Source organism: Bombina bombina, chromosome 9 (assembly GCF_027579735.1).
Source record: "Bombina bombina isolate aBomBom1 chromosome 9, aBomBom1.pri, whole genome shotgun sequence".
Lineage (NCBI taxonomy): Eukaryota > Metazoa > Chordata > Amphibia > Anura > Bombinatoridae > Bombina > Bombina bombina.
In genome coordinates, this window is record NC_069507.1 from 261,700,132 (window position 1) to 261,713,404 (window position 13,273).

Consider the following 13,273-nt stretch of genomic DNA (forward strand, 5'->3'; position numbering starts at 1 on the left):
ATTAACAGAGTTGCAGTTTCCATAGATGTTGGCAGTTTATGGAAAGGAATAAAATGTGTCACCTTGGTGAAAAGGTCTACCACTACCATGATGGTCTTTTTATTATTAAAGATAGGTAAATCTAATATGAAATCTGTAGCTATATGTGTCCATGGTTTATCAGGAATTGGTAATGAAAATTGTTTATCAATTTTACTTGTGGTACATACTTCACATGTTTGTATGTATTCTGTTATGTGTTTATGCATTTTGGGCCACCAATAGGATCTCTTGGTTAGTTCAAGAGTTCTTTGGACTCCTGGATGACCAGCAAATAGTGTATCATGCATTCTGTTGAGAAGTGGATTTCTGAGGTTAGGTGGAACGTAGAGTCTATTAGAGAAATAGTATAATCCATCAGCCTCTTTATACAACTTATCTCTTGGGATTGTCTTATCAGACGCTTGTTCAGCTTGAAAATCTCTTCCTTCTTCACAGGTTATTCCCAGGAAATCTTGAAAACAATTCTCTGGAATAATTGTTCCGTATGGCTGGAGGTCTTTTGGTTTTTCTGGTAACGTGGATAGGAAATCGGCCTTAGTATTTTTTATTGCAGGCCTGTATGTAATAGTGTAAAGAAATCTTGAAAAGTATAAACTCCATCTGACTTGTCTGGAAGTGAGGGTACGATGGGTCTTTAAATATTGAAGATTCCTATGATCTGTGAAGATCTGTATAGGAATTTCAGTTCCTTTGAACAAATGCCTCCAATGTTTGAGTGCTGCCTTCATAGCTAATAATTCTTTCTCCCTGAAATGAAAGTTGAGCTTGGAGGATGTTAATACCCGTAAATAGTAAGCTATGGGATGTATAGGTTCTTGGGATGACGGATGCTGTGATAATATTGCACCAATTGCATAATGTGAAGCATCAACTTCTAAAATATACTGTAGTTTGGAATTAGGGAATTTGAGTATAGGTGCTGTTATGAAACAGGTCTTTAAATAAAGGAAAACATCTTCAGTAGACTGTGTCCATGAAAAGGGTATCTTAGATTTTGTCAATTCTGTGAGCGGTTTAGTTATACAAGCAAAATCCTTAATGAATTTATGGTAAAAGTTTGAAAAACCTAAACATTTCTGTACATCTTTTTTATTCTTGGTTGTTGGCCAATCTAGTACCACTTGAATTTTATTAGATTCCATTGAAATGCCATTAGCTGTTATATGATAAGCTAAGAATGTTATATCTTGGGTATGAAATATACACTTTTCAAATTTAGCATATAAACTGTGTGCCTGAAGTCTAGTAAGAACAGTTCTAACATGTTTTACATGTTCCTGCATGTTGGATGAGTAGATGAGGATATCCATTGATGTATCGAGTAAATCTCTAAAAATGTCATTTAAGAATCTTTGAAATGTCGCCGGGGCATTGCATAAGCCAAAAGGCAGTGGGTAGCAATTTTTTATCGTTCTTTGTTAAGCTCTCTATAATCAACTATAGGGCGTAGGGTATGGTCTTTATTCCTTACAAAGAATATACCCGCTCCTGCTAGTGATGTTGAGGGTCTTATGAATCCTTTTCGCACATTCTCATTAATATAGGCCTTAAGATCTAACAACTCAGGTTCAGATAATGGAAAGATATGTCCGTATGGTATATCTGATCCAGGAACGAGATCTATGGGGCAGTCATATGGCCTGTGAGGAGGCAGAGTTTCTTCCTCTTTTTTACTAAACACCTGGCTAAGATCTTGATATTCGATAGGTATATTAGATTCTAAAACTGATAATATGGGAACTTGAGGGAAACAAGTTGTTTCACAATATTTGGAAGTGTATTCTATGTTGTTAGTTACCCAATGGATAGTAGACTGGTGTAACCTAAGCCACTGTAACCCCATTACAATTGGAAATATGGGGGAGTATAATATATCAAAAAAATATATTCTCAGTGTTGGTTATGTGTGGTGACTAATAACGGTACTGTCTGGTGTGTTATGGGTCCTGACTCTAACTGTTTCCCATCAATAAGATGCACCATAACAGGTTTAGTTTTGGCAATAAGTGGAATTTTATTTTTGTTTACAAATGCTGAATCAATGTAACATGAATAGGCACCAGAGTCAATGACTGCTTCAGAGTGGTATTGTTGTTGATCCCACTGTAGAGATATAGGAATTAAACAGTTTGTTAGTTGACTATTACTAAATGATTTATTAATTTCGTCTGAATTTGCCTTACCCTTTTTAGTTTTTTTTGAGTAATGGGCAGACAGACACTTCATGCTCTTTTGAGCCACAATACAGGCATAAGTTATTAGACCTGTGTCTGAGTTTTTCCTCAGGTGATAATGGTTCTCTGATCACTCCAATATCCATTGGTTCATCACAGCCTTTGGAAGTTTGTAATGGTGTTCTGTGGTCAGTAGATCTGGTGCCTGAGTCATGGGAAAACTTCTTTAATTTTCTTTACCTAATTCTATGATCTATCTTTATAGAGAGCTGCATTAGATCTTCTACATTTTCTGGCAAATCAATTCTGGCTAATTCATCCTTAATGGATTCAGCTAAGCCTATCCTGAATTGATTTCTTAAGGATATTTGGTTTCAACTAGAATCCCTTTGCCATATTTTGAACTCTGAGATGTAGTCTTCTACTGCTCTTTTCTGTTGTTTAAGAGCTCTTAATTTATTATCAGCGGTAAGCTGTCTATGTGGGTCTACATATAATGAGGATAGACCTTTAAAAAATTAATCGATTGAATTTAGCATAGGATCATTTTGCTCAAAAAGTGAGTCTGCCCATGCCCTAGGCTCTCCCCTGAGATATGATATAACCACCAAGACTTTGATTTTCTCAGTGCTAAAGGCTTTGGTTTTGAGGTAAAAAATAATATACATGAGTTAAGGAATTGTCTAAATTGTTTCCTGTCACCAGAAATTTTTTCTGGTGGACTAACAGGGGGTTCATATATTGTCTCAGTTTGGGAGGTTATAGGTTTTATCCCTTCTTTAATTATATTCTTAAGTGTTTGATTTTCCACCTGCAAATCCCTAAGACCCTGATTAAGTTGATCAACCTTTTGTCCTAATGTCACAACATAATTTGAGAGTTCCACAGGATCTATTTCTTTTTGTTGGCTTGGCATTTCTGTAATAACCCAAATAAAAGTTATTACTAAAGTTAGATAATCCTTTATTGCCATGTGGTGGAATAATTTATTAGTGTATATACCTTTAAATGGTTATATGAGTAGGTGTGTACCTTTACCATTTATTAAGGTCTTAGATCTTAAGACATTAACAAATTGGAGATAGAACTTTATTCTTGATAAATGGTGTCTCATTAACATATAGTGGATGATAATGACAATAACCATTAATCGTAGTATACATATGTATTTTGTAAATATTGTGACCTTTGAAGAATAGTACACAGAGAAAGCAGACCGTATAAACTTAAGATAAATTGAATGGAATAAGCTTACCCAAATATATCAAAGGATATGCTGATGATCTTGCTGGTTGGAGTTGCAACACTGTAACCATTGGTGCGGGCTGCTGATAGAAACTCAAAGTACAGCTGATACAAACAACGTATGGAGCATGGAAGTGGTAGTAGTGAGATGCAGATTAAGACTCGGGGATCTGCTGACACAATCAGCGTGAGGAGTGTGGAAGTGGTTGGAGCGGCCGCTCATGACGTCACCTGAGATCAGTTTTTTCCAGATTCCCGGAGACGGGTTTCGGCAATCCCGTTAATAGGCAATAAATATTCCAAAAGGTAAGGAGAGCTAATATCTACAACAAGAGTAAATGGTTTTAAGTTGAAGTGCACAACAAGAGTTGCAATAGTCTGAGAGGTTGATCCGAAACAGAGCGTAACAAGGTTGGGCTATTTGACATAGAGGGCTATAGTTATCAAGGTCTGGTGAACCGGATCCGACACTGTGGATCAGGTCAGCCAGACCTCGCTGAATATGGCGAGCAATACGCTCGCCATATTCAGCATTGCACCAGCAGCTCACAAGAGTTGCTGGTGCAGCGCCTCCCCCTGCAGACTCGCGGCCGCCAGCAGGGGGTGTCAATCAACCCGATCGTACTCGATCGGGTTGATTTCCGGCGATGTCTGTCCGTTTGCTCAGAGCAGGCGGACAGGTTATGGAGCAGCGGTCTTTGTGACCGCTGCTTCATAACTGCTGTTTCTGGTGAGCCTGCAGGCTCGCTAAAAACACGGGGCATCAAGCTCTATTCGGAGCTTGATACATATGCCCCAAAGTCAGAGACACACAATACCAAGCAAAGAACCTAGGTAAAATGATGCTTATAAAAGGGAGAAAAATTGAGAAAGAGGCTGAAATGAAACATCTCTTAAAGGAACAGTAATGTTACAATTATATATAGCATTTATTTAGTGTTTAATGTCCATTTAAGTATTTATATAAATATAAAATTTATGTCAAAATATCTTTAGCAAAAAGTGTGACAACTAACCTGCCAGTGAGGAAATTGTTGAAGCCCATTTACTTCCAGATGTAGTGTTGTGCTAAGCGTCCCTTTGTACATATTATATACTACATACTGCCAGTCACAGCCAGTATTACAGATAAGAGCCTGTAATATTTTATATTTAACTTCGCCAAAATGTTTGAGATAAAGAGGTGTCATCATTTTTACTGAGTTAAAGTGTCAATATTCAAATGTTGGTTTTCAATTACTTCAGTGTAAGTGTATGGGTATAAGTAAATGTATTACTTAAATGTTACATTTAATATTTAAATGTCAATAAGTATTTTTAGATATTTCTTTTTCCTTCTGTTGAAAGTGGCATCCTTAGATTTTGTAATGTAGTAATTATTTTAGAAGTTTTTTTTATACACATGGTAGATGTGAGTAAATAAATTTATTTTTGGGAGGTTTATTGAGGTCTGTGCACAAAAGTGTACCTTGACATATGGTTATATGCTTCTTGCCTGTAAATTTGTCTAAATATCTTAACCATTATGTCACCGTGGGCACAATATGTTGACTGTGAAGCAATGTAACGGGATAATTTTGTTGGCTGTGAAAACACTTGTTATACTCTTGGATGCCTGTGATATGTATATTTTAAAGGGGAGAAGATTAATATTAAGGAATGAATATATGTTTATAATAAACTATTTGTTGTGTTGTAGGGTGGTGGCCCGTAGAGACTTGACCCAGCAGAAAATAAGGCGTTACATCGAGGCTTTTCAAGGACCAGAAGGTGAAAATACAGAGAAGCAGACACATAAATCAGAAAAGTCCTACAATTCAATGCACCTATCAACAAGTAAAAATGATAGTGTCTCCCAGAGCTCAATAGCTCCTGATCAAGGTTTGGTTAATTTGTTTCAAGTGCACACAGCTGAGAAAGTGAATAAGATGAATTATCTAAAACCACCTGATATCGATGTGCGCCCTTTCAGTCAGATACATAACACAAGTCATGAAACAAGACCATCTCCAAAAACAACTTACAACTTATCTTCATCTCAGTATTCGGAGGACATTGAATACATTGAAATCTCAGAAGCAAGAGAAAATTCAAAAACATTCACTAACAAATTTTCTATTCAATACTCAGAGACCTCTGTATCTAGCCAGAACAATCAAACAAAGATACATGCAGATATAGAGAAACAGAACATCTCAGCTTATCAAACACCACGTAGACTCTTATCAAAGAACAGTGGCTTAGAACCAGTTGTTGTCTATCAACCACATTTTGAGCTTCCAAAGATACGTATAACATCAGACTTTGAATCTTCACAGGCTGAAAAAAGCCCAAAAAGGACAGGTTATGGCAGAGGCTGGCAAATTTTACGGTCAGCTACCTTAGAACAGCTACGCGGACAAAAACAAGACCAAAGCTCAGATGACTCTGAAGAAGAAATCCATCATGTCTGACACTTTGGTTAATTAAATGTTTACTGCATTGAAGAACCAAATCCATTATTTACTCTGAAACCAGTCACTTGTCTGGTAACTTCAATAAATGGAAAACAGACATTTCAAAAGTTTAAGGAACAATACACCTGAAGTAGCAAAACTAAGTTGTTGTTTTTTTCATTGTGACATTTAGTCATCAGTATTCTCAAGAACTTCTGAACAAAGTTAAATTATTAATAAATAAATATAGAGTAAAGTCATTGTAGTCATAGGGCATAATCTCTCTGGATACAATGGATTTAATTCAATATTTTACCAGTGTTTAATTATTTTTATTACAATACTTGAATTTATAAACAGATGCTATAAGCTATATAATTGTAATAACTGGGTCATTCTCAGTGTCTCTTTCTTAGTGACAGAGAGCTGTGTGAACTATGGTAATAAATAATAGCAGCACTATGACCATCTTTCAGAGGCCTAGATTTAGAGTTCGGCGGTAGCCGTCAAAACCAGCGTTAGAGGCTCCTAACGCTGGTTTTGGGCGCCCGCTGGTATTTGGAGTCAGTGATTAAAGGGTCTAACGCTCACTTTACAGCCGCGACTTTTCCATACCGCAGATCCCCCTACGCCATTTGCGTAGCCTATCTTTTCAATGGGATCTTTCTAACGCTGGTATTTAGAGTCGTTTCTGCAGTGAGCGTTAGAGCTCTAACGACAAGATTCCAGCCGCCTGAAAAAAGCAGGAGTTAAGAGCTTTCTGGCTAACGCCGGTTTATAAAGCTCTTAACTACTGTACCCTAAAGTACACTAACACCCATAAACTACCTATGTACCCCTAAACTGAGGTCCCCCCACATCGCCGCCACTCGATTAAAATTTTTAACCCCTAATCTGCCGACCGCCACCTACGTTATACTTATGTACCCCTAATCTGCTGCCCCTAACCCCGCCGACCCCTATATTATATTTATTAACCCCTAACTTGCCCCCCACAACGTCGCCGCAAGCTACTTAAAATAATTAACCCCTAATCTTCCGACCGCAAATCGCCGCCACCTACGTTATCGCTATGTACCCCTAATCTGCTGCCCCTAACATCGCCGACCCCTATGTTATATTTATTAACCCCTAATCTGCCCCCCACAACGTCGCCTCCACCTGCCTACACTTATTAACCCCTAATCTGCCGAGCGGACCTGAGCGCTACTATAATAAAGTTATTAACCCCTAATCCGCCTCACTAACCCTATCATAAATAGTATTAACCCCTATTCTGCCCTCCCTAACATCGCCGACACCTACCTTCAATTATTAACCCCTAATCTGCCGACCGGAGCTCACCGCTATTCTAATAAATGTATTAACCCCTAAAGCTAAGTCTAACCCTAACACTAACACCCCCCTAAGTTAAATATAATTTTTATCTAACGAAATAAATTAACTCTTATTAAATAAATGATTCCTATTTAAAGCTAAATACTTACCTGTAAAATAAATCCTAATATAGCTACAATATAAATTACATTTATATTATAGCTATTTTAGGATTAATATTTATTTTACAGGCAACTTTGTAATTATTTTAACCAGGTACAATAGCTATTAAATAGTTAAGAACTATTTAATAGTTACCTAGTTAAAATAATAACAAATTTACCTGTAAAATAAATCCTAACCTAAGATATAATTAAACCTAACACTACCCTATCAATAAAATAATTAAATAAACTACCTACAATTACCTACAATTAACCTAACACTACACTATCAATAAATTAATTAAACACAATTGCTACAAATAAATACAATTAAATAAACTATCTAAAGTACAAAAAATAAAAAAGAACTAAGTTACAGAAAATAAAAAAATATTTACAAACATAAGAAAAATATTACAACAATTTTAAACTAATTACACCTACTCTAAGCCCCCTAATAAAATAACAAAGACCCCCAAAATAAAAAATTCCCTACCCTATTCTAAAATACAAAAATTACAAGCTCTTTTACCTTACCAGCCCTGAACAGGGCCCTTTGCGGGGCATGCCCCAAGAATTTCAGCTCTTTTGCCTGTAAAAAAAAACATACAATACCCCCCCCCCAACATTACAACCCACCACCCACATACCCCTAATCTAACCCAAACCCCCTTAAATAAACCTAACACTAATCCCCTGAAGATCTTCCTACCTTGTCTTCACCATCCAGGTATCACCGATCCGTCCTGGCTCCAAGATCTTCATCCAACCCAAGCGGGGGTTGGCGATCCATAATCCGGTGCTCCAAAGTCTTCCTCCTATCCGGCAAGAAGAGGACATCCGGACCGGCAAACATCTTCTCCAAGCGGCATCTTCTATGTTCTTCCATCCGATGACGACCGGCTCCATCTTGAAGACCTCCAGCGCGGATCCATCCTCTTCTTCCGACGACTAGACGACGAATGACGGTTCCTTTAAGGGACGTCATCCAAGATGGCGTCCCTCGAATTCCGATTGGCTGCTAGGATTCTATCAGCCAATCGGAATTAAGGTAGGAATTTTCTGATTGGCTGATGGAATCAGCCAATCAGAATCAAGTTCAATCCGATTGGCTGATCCAATCAGCCAATCAGATTGAGCTCGCATTCTATTGGCTGTTCCGATCAGCCAATAGAATGCGAGCTCAATCTGATTGGCTGATTGGATCAGCCAATCGGATTGAACTTGATTCTGATTGGCTGATTCCATCAGCCAATCAGAATATTCCTACCTTAATTCCGATTGGCTGATAGAATCCTATCAGCCAATCGGAATTCGAGGGACGCCATCTTGGATGACGTCCCTTAAAGGAACCGTCATTCGTCGTCTAGTCGTCGGAAGAAGAGGATGGATCCGCGCTGGAGGTCTTCAAGATGGAGCCGGTCGTCATCGGATGGAAGAACATAGAAGATGCCGCTTGGAGAAGATGTTTGCCGGTCCGGATGTCCTCTTCTTGCCGGATAGGAGGAAGACTTTGGAGCACCGGATTATGGATCGCCAACCCCCGCTTGGGTTGGATGAAGATCTTGGAGCCAGGACGGATCGGTGATACCTGGATGGTGAAGACAAGGTAGGAAGATCTTCAGGGGATTAGTGTTAGGTTTATTTAAGGGGGTTTGGGTTAGATTAGGGGTATGTGGGTGGTGGGTTGTAATGTTGGGGGGGGGGGGGGTATTGTATGTTTTTTTTTACAGGCAAAAGAGCTGAAATTCTTGGGGCATGCCCCGCAAAGGGCCCTGTTCAGGGCTGGTAAGGTAAAAGAGCTTGTAATTTTTGTATTTTAGAATAGGGTAGGGAATTTTTTATTTTGGGGGTCTTTGTTATTTTATTAGGGGGCTTAGAGTAGGTGTAATTAGTTTAAAATTGTTGTAATATTTTTCTTATGTTTGTAAATATTTTTTTATTTTCTGTAACTTAGTTCTTTTTTATTTTTTGTACTTTAGATAGTTTATTTAATTGTATTTATTTGTAGCAATTGTGTTTAATTAATTTATTGATAGTGTAGTGTTAGGTTAATTGTAGGTAATTGTAGGTAGTTTATTTAATTATTTTATTGATAGGGTAGTGTTAGGTTTAATTATATCTTAGGTTAGGATTTATTTTACAGGTAAATTTGTTATTATTTTAACTAGGTAACTATTAAATAGTTCTTAACTATTTAATAGCTATTGTACCTGGTTAAAATAATTACAAAGTTGCCTGTAAAATAAATATTAATCCTAAAATAGCTATAATATAAATGTAATTTATATTGTAGCTATATTAGGATTTATTTTACAGGTAAGTATTTAGCTTTAAATAGGAATCATTTATTTAATAAGAGTTAATTTATTTCGTTAGATAAAAATTATATTTAACTTAGGGGGGTGTTAGTGTTAGGGTTAGACTTAGCTTTAGGGGTTAATACATTTATTAGAATAGCGGTGAGCTCCGGTCGGCAGATTAGGGGTTAATAATTGAAGGTAGGTGTCGGCGATGTTAGGGAGGGCAGATTAGGGGTTAATACTATTTATGATAGGGTTAGTGAGGCGGATTAGGGGTTAATAACTTTATTATAGTAGCGCTCAGGTCCGCTCGGCAGATTAGGGGTTAATAAGTGTAGGTAGGTGTCGGCGACGTTGTGGGGGGCAGATTAGGGGTTAATAAATATAACATAGGGGTCGGCGATGTTAGGGCAGCAGATTAGGGGTACATAGGGATAACGTAGGTGGCGGCGGTTTACGGAGCGGCAGATTAGGGGTTAAAAGTGTAATGCAGGGGTCAGCGATAGCGGGGGCGGCAGATTAGGGGTTAATAAGTGTAAGGCTAGGGGTGTTTAGACTCGGGGTACATGTTAGAGTGTTAGGTGCAGACGTAGGAAGTGTTTCCCCATAGGAAACAATGGGGCTGCGTTAGGAGCTGAACGCTGCTTTTTTGCAGGTGTTAGGTTTTTTTTCAGCTCAAACAGCCCCATTGTTTCCTATGGGAGAGTCGTGCACGAGCACGTTTTTGAGGCCGGCCGCGTCCGTAAGCAACTCTGGTATCGAGAGTTGCATTTGCGGTAAAAATGCTCTACGCTCCTTTTTTGGAGCCTAATGCAGCATTTGTTTGAACTCTCGATACCAGAGTTAAATTTATGGTGCGGCCAGAAAAAAACCTGCGGAGCGTTAACAGCCCTTTTACCGCCGAACTCCAAATCTAGCCGAGAGACTTTCTAAAAATAGTTTCCATAATATAGTGTTAAACTATTAAACATAACTATAACATTCCCTATAGCAAAATACTCAAACTTGAATCCATACAGCAATTAACACTAACCATAACATCCCTCCCAGCTGTTTGTTACAATAGCTGCCCCTATCTTTACTCAACTCATTCCTGCATTGGTGAAACAATCATATAGAAAAGCTAGTAAGGGAAGATTAGCCATTTGTAAAGGAACACTAAAGACAAAATTAAACTTTCATGATTTAGGTAGAGCAAGCATGTAGAGGCAAACAAGTTTCTAATTCACGTCCATTATCTAAATGTGTACAATATTTGTTATATAATATACTTCTGAGGCACCAGCTCCTAGTGAGCAAGTGCAAGAATTTACAGAATATATGTATACATGCATTTTGTGATTGGTGGATGGCTGTCCCATGCTGCAGTGGAAAGGAAATTGGAAATAACTTTATCAGAAAAAATGTTGCTACTCATTTGCAATGTCTTTTTAATTATGCATTGTTTATGATATTATAATGTGTTTAATGGTCCTTGAGCTAGTTTTAAGCAACCCTACAATATAGAGAGTCATTTATGCTGTATAGTTAAAGGGACAGTCTAGGCCAAAATAAACTTTCATGATTCAGATAGAGCATGTAATTTTAAACAATTTTCCAATTTACTTTTATCACCAATTTGGCTTTGTTCTCTTGGTATTCTTAGTTGAAAGCTTAACCTAGGAGGTTCATATGCTAATTTCTTAGACCTTGAAGCCCACCTCTTTCAGATTGCATTTTAACAGTTTTTCACCACTAGAGGGTGTTAGTTCACATATTTCATATAGATAACACTGTGCTCGTGCACGAGAAGTTATCTGGGAGCAGGCACTGATTGGCTAGACTGCAAGTCTGTCAAAAGAACTGAAAAAAGGGGCAGTTTGCAGAGGCTTAGATACAAGATAATCACAGAGGTTAAGTATATTATTATAAATGTGTTAGTTATGCAAAACTGGGAAATGGATAATAAAGGGATTATCTATCTTTTAAAACAATAAAAATTCTGGTGTAGACTGTCCCTTTAAAGATACAATGAGGCCGATTTAACAAGGGCCGAATGGCCCTGAATGAAACTCTTTCCGTGCCAGAGACCGCTACTCCTTAACTCATCTGCCAACTCTGAGGCGGCAGACAGCAATCCACCCGATCATATACGATCGGGTTGATTGACACCCCCTGCTAGCGGCTAATTGACCACGAATCTTCAGGAGGCGGCATTACACAAGCAGTTCACCAAAATTGCTTGTGCAATGTTAAATACCAACAGCTTATGCTATCGGCAAAGCAGGGCGGACATGATTCGCTATAGCGAATCATGTCCGCCTGGGATATGATAAATCTACCCCAATGTATGAAGCAAACAGCTGATACCAGTTCATTGTATTCAAAGCTCCTGCATGAACACCCTAAGCTATTTCTTTCTCACTCAACAGAAAAGATGATTTCTGATGTTGCCTCTTGTTCAAATAGCTATCTATAGACAATGTTACAGCATTTACATTTTTAGTTTAAATGAGACTGAGTTATTTTTCAGGATCTGTAAAAGTACCTCCCTTATAAACAGCGCACCATGTCTTGATTAAGCATTAACAGGAACCAACCATTACTTAAGAATCCCCGCTTATCTATGTAACTGAAAGAAATCTGACACTCGAACTTCGGTCATTACAAGTGTTAACTAAAAGCTATTTATTTTGAGTAGAATTCTAGCAGAATGTGAACTAGTCTGAGGGACAGAACCTCATTGGCTGATAAGGAACATTCTCAAAGCTTTATTGGTGAACAGTGACACCTCCTACAAGCATTAACACAAAAGTGTTTACAGGAACATTTGTTTTTTAAATAATTAAAAAATAAAGAAAACCTGTGTCCATACAGAATCTTATAGGTTTAAACAGGCTCTTATAGGCTCATACAGCCTCCATACAGACTATTATAGGTTTAAACAGGCTCTTATAGGCTCATACAGCCTCCATACAGACTATTATAGTATTAAACAGGCTCTTATAGGCTCATACAGCCCCATGCAGCCTCCATACAGACACTTATAGGTTTAAACAGGCTCTTATAGGCTCATACAGCCTCCATACAGACTATTATAGGTTTAAACAGGCTCTTATAGGCTCATACAGCCTCCATACAGACTATTATAGTATTAAACAGGCTCTTATAGGCTCATACAGCCCCATGCAGCCTCCATACAGACACTTATAGGTTTAAACAGGCTCTTATAGGCTCATACAGCCCCATGCAGCCTCCTTACATACTCTTATAGGTTTAAACAGTCTCTTATAGGCTCATACAGCCTCCATACAGACTCTTATAGGTTTAAACAGGCTCTTATAGGCTCATACAGTCCCATGCAGCCTCCATACAGACTCTTATAGGGTTAAGCAGGCTCTTATAGGCTCATGCAGCCTCCATACAGACTCTTATAGGTTTAAACAGGCTCTTATAGGCTCATACAGCCCCATGCAGCCTCCATACAAACTATTATAGGGTTATACAGGCTGTTATAGGCTCATGCAGCCTCCATACATACTCTTATAGGTTTAAACAGGCTCTTATAGGCTCATACAGCCCCATGCAGCCTCCATACATACTCATAGGTTTAA

The 13,273-nt window shown here is 38.1% G+C and overlaps 1 protein-coding gene across 2 annotated transcripts in view; it reads left to right on the top strand.

The window, feature by feature from the left end:
- LOC128640300 (transient receptor potential cation channel subfamily V member 6-like) overlaps positions 1–6,283 on the top strand; it is a 114,679-nt gene extending 108,396 nt beyond the window's left edge. For both annotated transcript variants that reach the window (XM_053692791.1, XM_053692792.1), the window contains exon 15: positions 5,161–6,283. In XM_053692791.1, the coding sequence (XP_053548766.1) occupies positions 5,161–5,914 (754 nt within the window). In that variant the 3' untranslated portion in view covers positions 5,915–6,283. The remainder of the gene's footprint in view (positions 1–5,160) is intronic.
- Positions 6,284–13,273: the final 6,990 nt, after the last annotated feature.